The sequence below is a fragment of the Halichoerus grypus genome, chromosome 10 (genome assembly GCF_964656455.1).
Source record: "Halichoerus grypus chromosome 10, mHalGry1.hap1.1, whole genome shotgun sequence".
Taxonomy (NCBI): Eukaryota; Metazoa; Chordata; class Mammalia; order Carnivora; family Phocidae; genus Halichoerus; species Halichoerus grypus.
Genome location: NC_135721.1, coordinates 91279448 through 91296781, shown reverse-complemented (window position 1 = coordinate 91296781; position 17334 = coordinate 91279448). Strand labels below are relative to the sequence as shown.

The following is a 17334-nucleotide window of genomic DNA, read 5'->3' as shown; positions in this document are numbered from 1 at the left end:
TTATCTAAACTTTCAGATCTCTCAAGAGGATAAAATATTCTTTTATTTATTTATTTTTATTATGTTCAATTAGCCAACATATAATACATCATTAGCTTTTTTTTTTTAAAGATTTTATTTATTTATTTGACAGAGAGAGAGCAGTGAGAGAGGGAACACAAGCAAGGGGAGTGTGAAAGAGAGAAGCAGGCTTCCCGCTGAGCAGGGAGCCCAATGTGGGGCTCAATCCCAGGACCCCAGGATCATGACCTGAGCCAAAGGCAGATGCTTAACAGCTGAGCCACCCAGGCACTCCACATCATTAGCTTTTGATGTAGTGTTCAATGATTCATTAGTTGCATATAACACCCAGTGCGCATCACCACACGTGCCCTCCTTAATACCCATCACCCTGTTACCCCATCCCACTACCCCCCTCCCTTCTGTAACCCTCAGTTTGTTTCCATGAGTCCAGAGTCTTTCATGGTTTGTCTTCCTCTCTGATTTCTTCCCATTCAGTTTTCCCTCCCTTCCCCTGTGGTCCTCTGTGCTATTCCTTATGTTCCACATATGAGTGAAACCATATGATAATTGTCTTTCTCTGCTTGACTTATTTCACTTAGCATAATCCCCTCCAGTTCCATCCATGTCGATGCAAATGGTAGGTATTCATCTTTTCTGATGGCTGAGTAATATTCCATTGTATATATGAACCACATCTTCTTTATCCACTCATCTGTTGAAGGGCATTTCGGCTCCTTCCACAGTTTGGCTATTGTGAACATTGCTGCTATGAACATTGGGGTACATGTGCCCCTTCTTTTCACTCCATCTGTATCTTTGGGGTAAATACCCAGTAGTGCAATTGCTGGGTCATAGGGTAGCTCTATTTTTAACTTCTTGAGGAGCATCCATACTGTTTTCCAGAGTGGCTGTACCAGCTTGCATTCCCACCAACAGTGTAAGAGGGTTTCCCTTTTCCACAGAGGATAAAATATTCTTATAACAGGTGGTTACTCTGCTGTGTTCTGTTGAGTTTCAATGATTCCTTGGGAATGACTGATCTCAAATGTGATATAAGAATTGGACACCCAGGCAAGCATCAGGTGTTCTGAGATACATGGCAGAGCCTTGAGAGGGGCCAACATTAGCCCCTGGTGGAAAACACTGCTCTAGAAAGAGGCAGGCATGCTGAGGCCAGCTGGGAGACCAGAGGAGGACAGCCAGCAGGTTAGAGTTGGGTTATGTTCAGGGAAGGGGTTCTCTTCCCTCCTGTTCCCCCTGCTGACACATGGGCACTGGAGGGTTGCACCAGCATGTGTGATGGGAGCAACATGGCCTTCCCTGCAGAACCATATGTTTCTCTCTTTTGTAATTCAGAATTTTCCTGAGCCCCTAATATGTATATATAATGTTTTTTACTTTAACAAAAGATACATAACATGAAATTTATTGTTTTAATCATTTTCAATTGTACATTCCATTGTTATTAAGTACATTCATATTGTTGTGCAACCATCACCACCATCCATTTCTAGAACCTTCTCATCTTCCTAAACTTAAACTCTGCACCCACTAAATAATAACACCTCATCTCTTCCTACCCCCTTGCCCCTGGGTCAAGAAAGAACCTTTCTATGTTCTGTTTGTATGGATTTGAATATTCTAGGTACTTCATATAAGTGAAGTCATACAATATTTGTTCTTTTGTGACTGACTTATTTCACTTAACATAATGCCCTCAATGTTCACTCATGTTATACTTTGCAACAGAGTTTCCTTCCTTTTTAAGGCCGAATAGTATTCTGTTGTATAGATATACAATATTTTGTTTATCCATTCATCTATTGATAGATATAGGTTGCTTCAGACTTTTGGCTATTGTGATTAATGCTTCTTTGGACATGGATGTGTACATACCTGTTCAGTCCTAAGCCCCATTCTGGAGCAGTAACTGTTGAACTCCAGTAGAACACCCGGGCACTGACCTGGACAGCTCTCTGCTTTGTCTATGAGCCTCCAGTGAGTCCAGTCACCTGGAAGCCTGACCTTCATAGGGAAGGAGGGAAATGGCCCTGCTGACCCTTCCAGGGGCAGTGCTAGACCCTGAACCAGAGGCCAAAGACAGAATTAAGAGAGCTTTAAGATAGAGCCAGGTTGCAAAGTTCAATGCTCTTTCAAGTGGAATGAAAATTTTCTTCTTTTCACACAAACCTCCTGAAAGTCAAAGATTATAGGAGAATTTCCCAGGAAGCAAGGACCATATCACTTCTGCTTCAGACTCTGCCCACCAGGCTTACAGGGCCCAGGCATTCTGTAGATGGGCCATATCCAAATCTGAGAGGCACAAGAGGGTGGCCAAAGGAGGTTCCATCTATCTATAGTTGCCCACCAAGGTACAGGGGCCACCGGATTGAAAGAAAGCCTTCACCAGGACTGCAAATGACCTTGGAAGACAGCAGCTCAACTCAGCACATCCCTCCCTGCTCCTTGATGCTTAAACTCCACCACCTGGGGACTCAGCCTGGTCTTCATGGTGAGAACTTAGGCTGTGGGTACTACTTATTGCCCCTGGGAGAGACAGGTGGTGATGGACACTACCCTGGTGTGGAACTATATTGTCTCTATCTTGCTTGACTCAAAGCAAGACCTGGGGAGGAGAATGGGGTGAGAGGGCACCAGGGTGTGAATGGAGGAGTAGGAGGCAGTGGCTTTCAGTGCCCTGGGGAAGAGGTGTTCCTTTCCTCAAATGGGGGACAAAACCTGGAGTTCAACACCTGCCAAGAAGAAGAGCTGTAGCAAATATCCTAGGATTTCAGCAGAGACCATGAAGGGCCACATCCTGCCTGTAAAAGTCAATTAGAAATAGACCACTTTAGGGCGCCTGGGTGGCTCAGTTGGTTAAGTGACTGTCTTCGGCTCAGGTCATGATCCTGGAGTCCCTAAATCGAGTCCCGCATCGGGCTCCCTGCTCGGCAGGGAGTCTGCTTCGCCCTCTGACCCTATCCCCTCTCATGTGTTCTCTCTCTTTCATTCTCTCTCTCTCAAATAAATAAATAAAATCTTAAAAAAAAAAAAAAAGAAATAGACCACTTTAAGAAGTGCCACTTTGAATCTTCAAAGAACTGAAATGAAAGAACTAACTACCTAGAATTCTATAGCCAGCAAAATTTTTCTTCAAAATTGAAGGTGAAATAAAAACATTCTCAATCAAAAAGGAGAGGAATCTCAAAAGTTTTAGAAGATCAAAAGGGTTCAGAGTATGTTTTCTGTTCACAGCATACAACTGCAATAAAAACTCAATTTGAAAAACTCTAGATCCTGTAAATTTAGTAGTATATTTCTAAATAAGCCAAGGGTCAAAGAAGAAATCACATAGGAAATAAGAAAATACTTTGAATCAAAAGATAATGAACATACGGCATAAAAAGCCTTCTGAGATGCAGCCAAAGCAGGGCACAGAGGATAATTTATCGTCTTAAAATCCATATATTAGCCATGCTTGAAGGACATGGTGGGGAAGGGGGGAAACTTTGCTGAACCCCTAGGATAAGGGCTCCCATGGAAGTACAATTGTTTAGTGAGAAGATAGTTTTTGAAAAATAAAAACACAAATGAACAAATTAACTAACTAAAAGATGTATTATCAAGATCCAACCAAAAATAAATACTTAAGAGAATTCTTCAGGGGACAAGAAATAACCCCAGTGAAAATAATGTTGAAGGAATAATGCAGAGCAGAAGGGTAAATATGTTGCTAAATCCAATTAATTTAAGACAATCATATTGTCTTACGGGCTTTCAAATATATAGAATTTAAACACCTGACAACAATAACACACTAGGTGGGCAGGGAGTTAGGAGTAATAATGTTCTAAGGTCTTTCCGCCATCCCTGAAATGGTAAAAGTACTAATTTACAGTAGATACAAGTAACTCAATGATGCTTATCACAATCGCTAATGGTACCACTAAAAGAAGAGTAAAGTAAGGGGTAAATAAAACCATTGAGAGGAAAAAATGGAATAATAAGATCTTGAATAATTTAAAAGAATGCAAGAAAGGAGAAAATAAGGAACAGACAATGAGATGAATAGAAAACAAATAATTATATGGCCAATTGGAACCCAAACATATCAATAATGGTAATACCAGTTATCAGGGATCAGTAATACAAGTTATTGTAAATGGAATAAATCCTCAAAATAAAAGACACTTAGACTGATTTTCAAAACTGTTTGCTGCTCACAAAGCCACATCTTAATGATTAGGACACCATCTGTGAGCGAAAAGATGAATAAAGACATATCATGAGAACAATAATGAAAACAATGCTGATGTAGGAGCTCTGACATCACACAAAGCAGATTGCAGAGCAAGAGGAGTTCCTTGGGATAAAAGGTACAACTAACTCATAATGGTAAAATGGTTGACCACCAAAAAGGTGTAAGAATTCTATTTGTATAAGCACTTAATGACAGAGTATCATAATACATAAAGCAATCATTGTGAGAAAAGAAGAACAAATTCACAATCAATCGCAGTGAGAGATTTTAACACATTTCTGAGCAACAGACAGGAAAGGAGACTGAAACCCAAACCCAAACCAAACCAAACAAAACTCAATATAACAAAACAAAGCAAAAAAGGTAAGTATATGGAGGGTTTGAACAAAATGGTGTACTGAGAGGTATCTAACTCCTAAAAAACACAGAATACACATTGTGTTCAAGAACATATAGTGTTGGCCATATTCTGGGCAATAAAACAAATCTCAACAAATTTCAAAGAAGATAAATAATAGGATATTTTCTGACTACAGTGGACTTCAGCTGGAAGTCAACAGGAGAGAAGATGATTGGAAACTGGCTATGTAGTAATTAAACAACATAGTCACAATAGCCCACAGATCAAGAAAGAAATCACAGTGAAACTGAGAACATATTTTGGAGGGAGGGAAAACTAATCATACCAGACTGGGAGGATGAAGCCAGATGTACCTTCTGGCAGAGGAGGGTCAGGACAGTGGATTAGACAGCTCCCCAACCTTCCTCATTGCTGGCCGCACACCCTGTACTTCCCTGGGTCCGGCTAGTGGTGGGCTCCAGCCAAGGTTGTAGGCAGCCTTGGCAACTGCCTCCAACCACAGAAATGGACTCAGCAGTGTTCCCAGGAATCTGTGTGACTCTGGCAGTTGATGCACTGCCGTGGGAGCAAACAAGATGGATACAAGGCTCTGCAAGAGTAGGGCTGAAATAGCAGCTCAGGCAGGCAGCCCTGGAAATGTGCAGGAAACAGAGCATGTTGCATGCATGCCCTGTGTCCAGGGTTTTTGTGACAAGGGGTGAAGATGTGACCCCATAATCTGCTTTCTGTTTGGTGATGTGGGAGGAACAAGGCAGGTAGACGGAGAGGTGGAGATGACCAGAGGCACCAGTCAAAGGGGGGAGGTCAGCAGCTCTGAGGGCAGGGCTGTGTGGGATCCGGAGATGTGGAGGGCAGCCCAGCAGCTGCTGCCACCCCCTCCTCCCATGTGTCACCAGTCCTTGGTGCTGACAAAGGACAGCATGTTCTTGAAGACGCCTCTGCTTCTGGGACTCATTGTGCTGGGCACTCATGTCTGGACCTTTCAAAAAGAATTTGTAGACATTAGTAAGAACCATGATTATTTTGTGGCATCTGTGGAGTTTGCTCTGGCTTGGTTCAATGATGACAACATGGAAGAACACTCATACAAGTTGTTGGAGGTCGGGCAGGCCCAGCAAAAGGTGAGTTCAATCATTCTATCCATGCGCAGATTCTGGTCCCTGCATGAACAGCCCTGAGCTGGGCGCCATGCCAGCAGGGCCCTGACAGGGAGGGTCTCACCTCTGCACCACACTCCTGAACAGACTGGGTGTGGTCCCTTCCCTGCACAGCACCCACCAGCTTCCCTCAGTCTTTCCCATTTCCTGACCCTCAGCCTCTTCCTTGGACAACAGCCAGCCCTGGACACCTGGAGGCCACAGGAGCTCCTTGGGCTGGTCTCCCAGCCCCTGTGCCCTGTCCTAGCTCAGGGTCTGGTGACCATGCAAGTGAAGCTGGGTGTGCATGAGTGTGTGTGCTCGCACGTGCGAGAGTGTGTTGTTGGTGTGTGTTGGGGCACGAGTGGATATCATGTGTTAGTTGCAAAAACTGAGCCCCAAAGTCAGCTTTCTAGATAATTCCAGTTCAGTCCAATGAGAGGCAGGTTCCTCCCCACAGTGATTTCTGGCTACATTTCTAAGTTTGAGCTCTTCTTGAGTTTTCATGCACTTCTTTCTATTTAACAAGATGAAATGGTAACTTTTAATAACTTCTGATAGAAGCCTAACTGACACATGGGAAAGCATCTGCTTCGCAAATATCCACCTCAGTGAACCTTAACAAGAAGAGCCCTTCTGTGCAGCCAGCTCCCACATAAAGAGGCAAGCATTCCCAGCCCCCAGGACCCCCCACATCCCTGTCTAGATGCTGCCCTGAAAGGGACTGCCATCTGCGATGGCTAATCAGTGGACTGGCACACCTGTTATCCTACTCTCCGAGGAGGACTCCCTGGTGTGCTCCCCTTGTGTCTGGCTGATGCCACGCAAGCGTACGATTGAGAGATCAGTGGTGCTATCAGTGGTGCTGGAGCCCGTGCAGGCTCCTTGCTGTGCAGCCTCTGCTCCTGTGAGCCTGTTACCTCCTGTGCATTCCTAGCACTGTGGATGTGACTAGCAGGTGCAGGCCATCAGGAGGAGTGCCTCAGGGAAGATTCTAATACATGCCTTAGGTGCATTTAGGAACACCTTTCTATTGATCATATGCTTACAGAGAATTGTGCATGATTTGAATATTCTATTTATATACATATTCTAGTCGTTTGCCCACTTTTCTATTTGTTTCTCTGCCTTTTATTCACTCATGGAAAGCAAATATTTAGCAGCTGTTTTATAATTTCTTCTTGACAGAGGTGGACAATGATATTTTTAATGGAGTTGGAGTTGCACCACACAATTTGTGAAAACCAGGATGAAGACCTCAACAACTGCCCCTTACAAGAAGGCCCAGGAAAGGAAAAGGTTTGATAATAAAATTAACAATAATATTAAGGAGGGTCTATGAAAGGAAGCTTAGGGAAATTGTCACAATGAGGGTCTTGGTCCCTCTCTCTCCAGCTCCCAGAACTCCACCCAGAGGGGGAAGGTGGTCACGCTAAGTAGACAGAGCTGCTTCCAGCAGAGTAGTGAAGCTCAGCCCTGTGCTCACCTGGCTGGCCCACCAGAAATACCCTGCAGATACCCATATGACCTTCCTCCCATGATGAGGCCCTCCCCGCAGCGCATAGCCTGAATATTTCCTGGGACCTTGGGTTCTGGCAGATACTGTTCTGTCTCTGTGGTCCTAACTCTTCCTTTGCTCCTCTATTTTGGTTTCAGAAGACTGTTAAGTTTGTCTGGTCATCCCACAACCCCCTCTAATCCCCTGGGCTTCAAGGACATGTCCCAATCTTCCCTCCACCCCAGGCTTGGGGAAAGCCTTCCCTCTGGGTAGGTTTGCAGCTGCTACTGAGTGTTCAGTGTCCCGTTGGACCATCTCCTGGGCAGTCTGCTGGCTCCCTCAGAACTCATGGGGGCAGGGGGCATCCAGGCAGTGTCATGGGTACTGGCAGGACCCCTGAGTGGCAAGCCATGGTCTCACCAGGACCCTCTCAGGAGCCCCTGACCCACATGTGCAGATTCAGCAACCCCTGTCCATCATTTTGGTGGAGTCTTGAGCTCCTCGGATCCTACCCTAGGCCACAGTTTCTTTTTGTTTTTCGTCATTTGTAGTTTTCATGCACCTTGAACTCTTACTCAGTCCTTCATGCTAAGTGCTCTCCGTGTGTTAAACTGTTCTAATCTCATAATTACTTTTTTTTTCAGGTGGACTGCACCCTTATTGTGGATGTCAGACCATGGTTTTCCCAGTTCTCCCTCCTGAACAGTACCTGTGTGCAGAAATAGGCAGAGAAGGAGCCCATAGTTCCTCAAGCAGAAGTTCCTTTCCCTCCAGAGAGCAACAGTCAGTCTGTAGTCCCAGGTCTATTTAGTACCAGGGGAATTAAAGGTATCTCAGAGCACTTTCTGGGTCCCTGTCTGTTTTGCCCTTTCCCACATCTTTTATCTTTTATAAATGGTGCTGCCTCTGACAAGGGGTGGTGAATTCAATAGGTCTATTTAGTACCAGGGGAATTAAAGGTATCTCAGAGCACTTTCTGGGTCCCTGTCTGTTTTGCCCTCTCCCACATCTTTTATCTTTTATAAATGGTGCTGCCTCTGACAAGGGGTGGTGAATTCATCATCATTATTGCTCTTACCTTGACTGTAGGTGCAGAGCGTTGAGTCAATCAGACTCCTCAGCTCATGGGAGGCTGCCCTAGTGGTTCTTGCGGGGTCCCCACTGGTTGGTTGGTGTATTTATTCATTTATTCATTCATCCTCCAATCTCCCCATGCCCCCATCCATGTCACTCAAAAGGAATGCAGACTATTTTGCCAGGGAACAGCTCTTGCTTCTTCTCTCTTCCAGCTCTAAGGCCAGGCTCACAATAGGGTGGTCCTTCTGAAGAGGGACCATATTAGTCAGAGAGATTGGAGGTGGGTGAGTGAAGCTGATAAAAGGCTCTGCCCTCCGTGAACACCCATCAAGGCATCTGCACATGAGCCCCTTGACACATAGAAGGTCATCCCAGGGCCTCTGAGGATAGCTCAGAAAATGGTAGCTCCAGTCACCATGTTCCACCTACTTCCTGATGATGCCTATATCCCCCTTCCTAGCCCTGCCTGGCCTCCATGGCTGTCAACACCAATCCCTACCCCTGGGATAGGCACTGTCGTGACAGACACCCAGCCTAAGGAGCAGCTCTGTCTTTTGGGATCCTTGTGGGGAGTAGCCCTGGAGGGACAGAGTGAAGGACAGACAGAGTGAGGTGTGGGAGCACCTGGGGGCATGACTGGGACAGAGAGGCTGTGGCAATGACGCTTGGAAGAATCCTTCAGCATGGAGGGGTTAGGGGTTACCTTCCTTCCTTTTGGATTCCTAGGGGGTCTATTTTGAATGTGGTTCAAAGTTTGTCCTTTTCTTGCTGATGTATTTCCATGATGGGGCTATAAACACTGATAAGATAGATTTTCCACATATTCTGCACAGCTTCATTGGGCACAGAATAAAGATGGTGGCCTGAGCCAGGTTTGGTCCTTTGACCAGCCTGAGCATAGAATTTCTGACATCTCCCCACAGTTTGATAGGGGCAAATATAAACTAACAAGGTAGATGTGTGGTCAGCAAAGCCAGCCTATTACCTGCTCTTGGCTTGAGATCACTCAGGTTCAGAGTGGTCTAGCTGTTCATTGTTCAGAGGCCCGTGCTGGCTGAGGACAGCCAGACCCTCCCTGAAGTCCAGTTGTTGCTGCTCACTGGTGCCCCTCATAGGTGAACACCTTTATCTTCACTCCCATTTCACATTGGGAAGGCCTGGCATCTTGTTGTTTTCAATTATGCTGTGCTTTGAGCTCAGATACACCTTACATGCACCTGGGGGCATTGTAAATGTAACTGTGTTAATGTCATGTGTTCAGCGGACCCAGCCACTGGGTTATTTTAAGCCCTGCACCGATGATTCTAATGAGCTTCCCTTTGGGCACCAAGGTGTGAATATAGGTTCATAACTCTGACTGTGGCCTCTTGCAGCTCTCAACAAATATGGGATTAGAAACATAGCTTTTTGGGAACTGAAAGTCACAGCTTTGCTTGAATATGGAAGTTACAACAGTTCTATCCTTGGGCTACCTCTTCTTGTGGTCTCCACATTAGTAAAGCCAGACCAGACAGGACTAGAGGGAAAATGATCAAACCCCAATCCAGTAACTGACAGAACCCACCAGGTAAAAATCAGAACATATATACAAAAATTTAAGAATCCGTTGAACAAATTTGATTTTTGATTATTGTTGGGAGTTTAGCTAAGCTACCCCATGGTACTGCTACCTTGGCAACTACTTTGTGTGGCCAGGAGGCCTGCAGAGTCTTAAAACTGACACTAGCCTCTCATATAAACACAAGCATGTGCCCTAGATAGCATCCTCCAGAGTCACAAGTAAATGGAAGCTCCTGATGTGACTTCCCCTGCAGCCCTTGTGAGCAATAGTCTCCTCTGCCTCCCAGGACCTCCCCCTTGTGGCCCCTTAGATAAGACCCTCGTGGGGTTTACCAGAACTCTGTCCTTTGGGGTTGAGTTGGTCAGTCTGGTTCTATCCCAAGAACCCTGAAGTACTCCACCCAGTAAGCAGATCCTGTGGCTCCATCTGCATTGTGCCTTGACCTCCCCGTGCGGCCCCTTCAGCTTGCTGAGTACTTCCCCCAGGACCTGTGAATGATTGCTCCTCTATTTCAGTTTCTCCCATGGTCCCTTGTTGAACTGAGATTTACCATGCATCACCCTGTGCTCCACTTAATTGTTAATTTGACAAATTAATAACAATTATATAGAATATTCACCACCAACTATGGAACATGTATTCTTCTTTTTTTTATATAATTTTATTTATTTATTTTATGTTTTTAAGATTTTATTTATTTATTTGACAGAGAGAGAGAGCGAGAGAGCACAAGCAGGGGGAGCGGCAGGCAGAGGGAGAAGCAGGCTCCCGGCTGAGCAAGGAGCCCGACGTGGGGCTTCATCCCAGGACCCTGAGATCATGACCTGAGCTGAAGGCAGACACTTAATGACTGAGCCCCCCAGGTGCCCGGAACATGTATTTTTTTGAGCTGAGAGAATATTAATCCAAACTGAACATATTCTGACCCATAAAGTGAATCTCAATGCATTTGAAAGTACTGATATCATAAGGAATAAGGTCTCTGGCTGCAATGACGTTTAGATTGAAATTAAGGAGAAAAATGGGTGTCGAGTCAGCAACACACCTTAAAATAACACAAATAATCTCAATTCTGATTAGGGTATATGATCAAAGGAAATGATTAAAATTTATGATGTGACAAGTATATGTGGTGCTGCTGAGGTTCAGCCTCAAGGGAAGTGACAGTCTGGACAGGCACACGCAAAGGATGGGCACAAGGATGACCGGTGATCACAGTCTCTCTCAAGAATGGGAGGAAATTATGACAAAAAAGCATAAACAAAGGAAAGAAGAAACAGACTGATAGAGAGGGCCAAGAAATGCAACAGCTGGTCCATTGGCAGGCCCCATGAAATCTCTGACTCCTGGTGAGAGAAATCTAGAAGTGAGGCAGTCACAACCCCTGTCAGCAGTGTCTTCCTGGTCTCGAAAGATGACACTGGACACTCTAGTCATCCTGCTGCTGGAAATGGGGAGGAAGAGCCAGCCATGTGGGGACCTGATCTCCTTGGGAGAGACAACACTCAGGATCAGATGCACTTCTAGGCAGGGTGTGGAGTCCTCGCCATGATTATCCTTAGACACCCATGCCGCCAGCTATCTACTGATGTGCAGCAGTGAAGGTGGTCACAAAGGTGTCTGCCATTCTGGCCACACTCCCATCTCTTTCTGGGATAGCCCCAGTCTGTACTTATGGCCTATCTGAACAGCTGTGGCCCTGGCCCTGTACCCTTTCTGGGATCATCATCAATGTGCAGGTGTCTGTTGACTCCATGCCCAAGGTGGGAAAATCCTTCCCTTGCAGAGTGTCCTCACATGCATGGACAGCATGTCATACTTTCCTGGTCCACTCACTCCCAATGTCTTGTATGAGGCCAGGTAGGACACTCCCATGTACGGTGGTTCCCCCGAGGAAAGCCTAACAACAATGACTTGGCAAAGGCCATGGGACCTCAAAGTGGCAGAGCTGTGTGGAAATGCACGTTGGCTAGGGCTGGGCAAGGCCTGTCTTTCCCAGTCCCCGATCCCTCTCATGCCCATGGCTGCCATCCACATCCATTCCAGCAGAGCCCTGCCCTAGGCTAGTACCCGCCTTGTCCTGGATTTCTCTCCACCCGCCCAGGACATTAGAAATCCCTCTCCCCACTGCCAAACACAGCTAGATCTCATGGCAAGCAGGTCAGCAGGTGCCAGAGGTGGTGGAAGGGATGGTAACCCAGCCCCAATGGTAACCTTTCCCTGTACCCTCCTGATGGCTGCAGCCATGCTCAGAGGTAGACCTGGTTTTTACCTCAACTTCCTAGAGCCCACCAGTGTTCCTAAGAGTTCCTGTGACTTGGCAGTTGTAGGATACAGTGCTGTGAGAGCAAGGGAGGTGGGTTCAAAACCCCCATTCAGAGCCTATTAGGGCTGGACTGGGGCAGGTGGAGGTAGCCCTGGAAACAGAGCATATTGCATGCATGTTCCTGGGTCCAAGACTTATGGAACAAAGCGGTGGAAATGGTGAGCCCCTGCTCTGCTTTCTGTTAATGATGATGGGAGGGACAAGGCAGGGACAAGGCAGGGTGAAGGGGAGGAGCTAGACAGAGCACTGGCCAGCAGCCCAGGGACTCCTTGGGGTAAGGCTGTGTGGGATGCAGAGCTTCCGAGGGTGGCCCCACACTGGCTGCCACCCGTTTGCTGCTGGCCTCCAGGGCTCACGCCAGACAGCATGCTCCTGAAGGCACCTCTGCTTCTGGGGCTCATTGTGCTGGTGCCTCATGTCTGCAGTTCCAACTTTGTGGACATTGATAGGAGAACAAATTACTTCACCTTGTGTGTTGAGTTTGCGGTGTTTCATTTCAACCAAGTTTACCCAGATGAGTATGCGTATAAGCTGCTGTGGGTGCGGCGAAGCCAGCGCAAGGTGAGTTGAGTGTCCTCCCTCCATGTGGCTCCATGTTTGCCCTGAGACCACACCTGGGAGGGGCGAGTCCTTGATCTGCAGGAAAGAGCAATGGATGTTTTAATTTGGTAAATATTGTTTAAAAAGTTACAAGGTTTCATTAGAAGTGTTCCGAGTTTCTGATTTGTTTCCTTCATGAGCAAGGTCCCTGCGTAACAGAGGGAAGGAAAGAAGGTGAGCAGAAAGCAAGCACTGAACGCAGAGATCCAGCTGCCGAGTGAGAGAGGGAAGAAAAGCTGCCAATGAGGTGGCTAGGAGAAGCCAGAGCAGCAGGGAGACAAGAAACCAGAAAGACTAAGAGACGCGGTAGCTGGGGAGCACCAGCCCGAGAAGGAAAGGCATCACAGAAGCTGAGCTGTGAGGCTCCTGCATGAAACACTGTAGGTAGCAGAGAAGACAGATTGGGACATGTTCTCATGGGGCTGTGGTGCTGGGGAGGACAGGCCAATGGCCTCCAAGTTCATGAGTGGAATAGTGGAAGTCTGGGGAAAAGCAGTGGGTGTGGGGGGCCCAGGGCAGAGGAGAGGCTAGGGGCATGGGGGGCGGTCAGGGAAGGTATCTCAATGAAGGGTACTCCTGGAAAGATCCAGTCACATGGAGGTTGGGGATGAAAAGGGCAGGCAGCCCTGGGGAGGACCTGGATGGGGACAAGCAACAAATATACTTGCAGACAGCCTGAAATTCTGTGGACTGGGGTTGCTGGGAAGGAGGTGCAGAGAGGCAGGAGTGCAGGGGGAGGTAGGGCTGGGGGCACCTCAGGGCCCCAGGCAAAGATTTGAGATGGTATGCTTGAAGATCTGGGGATCCATTGAAAAAAGTCACTCAGAGCTCCACAGGCCATGGCAGGCTGAGACCAGGATGCAGGGGATGGTCCTCTGGTCACTGGGAAGTAAAAGAAGTGCTGGCTTCTGCATCTGTTGGAGGTCGATGTGGGGTGCACTGGTGTGACGGTGTAGAGAAAGAGGGGGTCAAATATGGACCCCTGGTGTTTTCCCAGAACATGTGGGTGTGCAGTGACTCCATCAACTGAGACAACAGAGCAAGGTTGGAGGAGACACAAACATCTGGGCAGGACACATCACATTTAGGATTCCTGAAATAGCCCATGCAGAAGAAGGTCATGGGTTATAGAGCCTTAAGAGTAGAGAAAACGTTGGGCCTGATAGAAATGTGTCTTTAGCCTCTGTTGGGCAAACCTTTCCCACTACTGTTTATTCTTATCACTTCGTGCTTTCTTTGAATGGAATACAGACTGCTGTCCTGAACTCATTCTGTGCGTGCCCAGATTCTGGTCCCTGCATGAACAGTCCTGAGCCAGGCACCATGTCTGCAGGGCCCTGATGGGGAGAGTCTCACCTCTGCATCACACTGGGTGTGGCCCCCTTCCCTCACAGTGCCCACTGGCTTCTCTCAGTCTTTCCCATTTCCTGACCCTCTGCCTCTTCCTTAGACAGCAGCCAACCCTGGACACCTGGAGGATATGGGAACTCCTTGGGCATAGAGCCTACGGTTGCTGCTCCAGCCCCCGTGCCCCGTCCTAGCTCAGGGTCTGGGGACCGTGCAAGTGAGGCTGGGGGTGCATGAGTGTGTGTGTGTGTGTGTGTGTGTGTGTGTGTGTGTGTCTGTTGTTGGTGATTGTTGGGGCATGAGTGGATATCATGTGTCAGTTGTAAGAACTGAGCCCCCAAAAAGAAGTCAGCTTTCTAGATAATTCCAGTTCAGTCCAATGAGAGGCAGGTTCCTCCCCACAGTGATTTCTGGCTACATTTCTAAGTTTGAGCTCTTCTTGAGTTTTCATGCACTTCTTTCTATTTAACAAGATGAAATGGTAACTTTTAATAACTTCTGATAGAAGCCTAACTGACACATGGGAAAGCATCTGCTTCGCAAATATCCACCTCAGTGAACCTTAACAAGAAGAGCCCTTCTGTGCAGCCAGCTCCCACATAAAGAGGCAAGCATTCCCAGCCCCCAGGACCCCCCACATCCCTGTCTAGATGCTGCCCTGAAAGGGACTGCCATCTGTGATGGCTAATCAGTGGACTGGCACACCTGTTATCCTACTCTCCGAGGAGGACTCCCTGGTGTGCTCCCCTTGTGTCTGGCTGATGCCACGCAAGCGTACGATTGAGAGATCAGTGGTGCTATCAGTGGTGCTGGAGCCCGTGCAGGCTCCTTGCTGTGCAGCCTCTGCTCCTGTGAGCCTGTTACCTCCTGTGCATTCCTAGCACTGTGGATGTGACTAGCAGGTGCAGGCCATCAGGAGGAGTGCCTCAGGGAAGATTCTAATACATGCCTTAGGTGTACATATGGACATCTTTTTGTAGAAAAATGGAGAATTAAGAGGAAAAGGTGAAATAATAAATCAATTTAAAACTAAGAAAAATAAGAGACATCGTACATATGTATGTCCTTATTCATTTATGTATGTATATTCACAGCTTTTGCCTGTTTTCTTTTTGGTTCTCTGTTTTTCTTACTAATGCAAAGTATTTCATTGCAGTTTCTAAAATTTGTTCTTAACAGGACTTTACCTTGATATATTTAATGGAGTTGGAATTGGGCCAAACCATTTGTACAAAACAGGATGAAGATCTGGAAAATTGCCCCTTGCAAGAAGGCCCAGAAGAGAAAAAGGTTTGAGAATATGATGAACATTCATGTAAAGGAGGACTGATGGGAGACGGCTTAGGGACGTTGTCAGGGATGATCGTGGGCCAGAAAGAGAGTCCTGGCCCCTCTCCTTTCAGGTCCCAGAGCTCCCCACTGAGGGAGAATATGGATTTTCTAGGCCAGCAGAGCCCTGTGCTCATAGCTGGCCTGTGTAATGGCCTTCTTGTGTCATCATCTATGAGCTGATATCGTCCAGGGGACTCAGACCCTGGGCATGAGCCTGAGTCAGGATGACACCCTCAGTGGGGCTTGTTTCAGCCCCACCCTCTATCCCAGCCTGAGGGGCAGCCTCCCCTCTGGGTAGGTTTGCAGCTGCTACTGAGTGTTCAGTGTCCAATTGGACCATCTCCTGGGCAGTCTGCTGGCTCCCTCAGAACTCATGGGGGCAGGGGGCATCCAGGCAGTGTCATGGGTACTGGCAGGACCCCTGAGTGGCAAGCCATGGTCTCACCAGGACCCTCTCAGGAGCCCCTGACCCACACATGCAGATTCAGCAACCCCTGTCCATTTTGGTGGAGTCTTGAGCTCCTCGGATCCTACACTAGGCCACTGTTTCTTTTTGTTTTTCGTCATTTGTAGTTTTCATGCACCTTGAACTCTTACTCAGTCTTTCATGCTAAGTGCTCTCCATGTGTTAAGCTGTTCTAATCTCATAATTACTTTTTTTTTCAGGTGGACTGCACCTTTATTGTGGATGTCAGACCATGGTTTTCCCAGTTCTCCCTCCTGAACAGTACCTGCGTGCAGAAATAGGCAGAGAAGGAGTCCCTTGCTCCTCAAGCAGAAGTTCCTGGGACACCTGGGTAGCTCAGCTGGTTAAACAACTGCCTTCGGCTCAGGTCATGAACCCACGGTTCTGGGATTGAGTCCCGCATCGAGGTTCTTGCTCAGTGCAGAGTGGGTTTCTCCCACTGTCTGCCACTCCCCCTGCTTGTATTATCTCTCTCTCTCTCTCTCTGACAAACAAATAAATAAAATCTTAAAAAAAAAAAGAAGTTCCTTTCCCTCCAGAGGGCAACAGTCAGTCTGTAGTCCCAGGTCTATTCAGTACCAGGGGAATTAAAGGTATCTCAGAGCACTTTCTGGGCCCCTGTCTGTTTTGCTCTCTCCCACATCTTTTATCTTTTATAAATGGTGCTGCCTCTGACAAGGAGTGGTGAATTCATCATCATTATTGCTCTTACCTTGACTGTAGGTGCAGAACGTTGAGTCAATCAGACTCCCCAGCTCATGGGAGGCTGCCCTAGTGGTTCTTGCGGGGTCCCCACTGGTTGGTTGATGTATTTATTCATTTAGCCATTCATCCATTCGTCCATCCATCCATCCATCCATACATGTATCCACCCATCCATGTATCCATCCATATATCCATTCATTTATTCATTCATCCTCCAATCTTTCCATGCCCCTCATCCACCTCACTCAAAAGGAATGCAGACTATTTTGCCTGGGAAGAGCTCTTGCTTCTTCTCTCTTCCAGCTCTAGGGCCAGGCTCACAATGGGGTGGTCCTTCTGAAGAGGGGCTATATCTAGTCAGAGAGATTGGAGGTGGGTGAGTGAAGCTGATAAAAGGCTCTGCCCTCCGTGAACACCCATCAAGGCATCTGCACATGAGCCCCTTGACACATAGAAGGTCATCCCAGGGCCTCTGAGGATAGCTCAGAAAATGGTAGCTCCAGTCACCATGTTCCACCTGCTCCCTGATGATGTCTGTATCCCATTTCCCAGCCCAGCCTGGCCCCCATGGCTGTCAACACCAATCCCTACCCCTGGGATAAGCACTATGGTGACACACCCAGCCTGATGAGCAGCTCTGTCTTCTGTGATCCTTGTGGGG

General features: G+C 47.2%; 1 protein-coding gene across 2 annotated transcripts; it reads left to right on the top strand.

The window, feature by feature from the left end:
• The first annotated feature begins 5262 nt into the window (after positions 1–5262).
• LOC118531914 (putative cystatin-16) lies at positions 5263–16439 on the top strand. 2 transcript variants are annotated; one of them, XM_078057480.1, is made up of 5 exons: positions 5263–5746; positions 6950–7060; positions 7904–7964; positions 15350–15460; positions 16169–16277. In XM_078057480.1, exons 1-4 carry the CDS (start codon positions 5399–5401, stop codon positions 15412–15414), a joined length of 585 nt encoding a protein of 194 aa, XP_077913606.1. In that variant the 5' UTR covers positions 5263–5398; the 3' UTR covers positions 15415–15460; positions 16169–16277. The 2 variants fall into 2 exon arrangements, with proteins under 2 accessions (XP_077913606.1, XP_035942082.1); XM_036086189.2 differs by lacking the exons at positions 7904–7964; positions 15350–15460 and having other exon boundaries at positions 16169–16439.
• Positions 16440–17334: the final 895 nt, after the last annotated feature.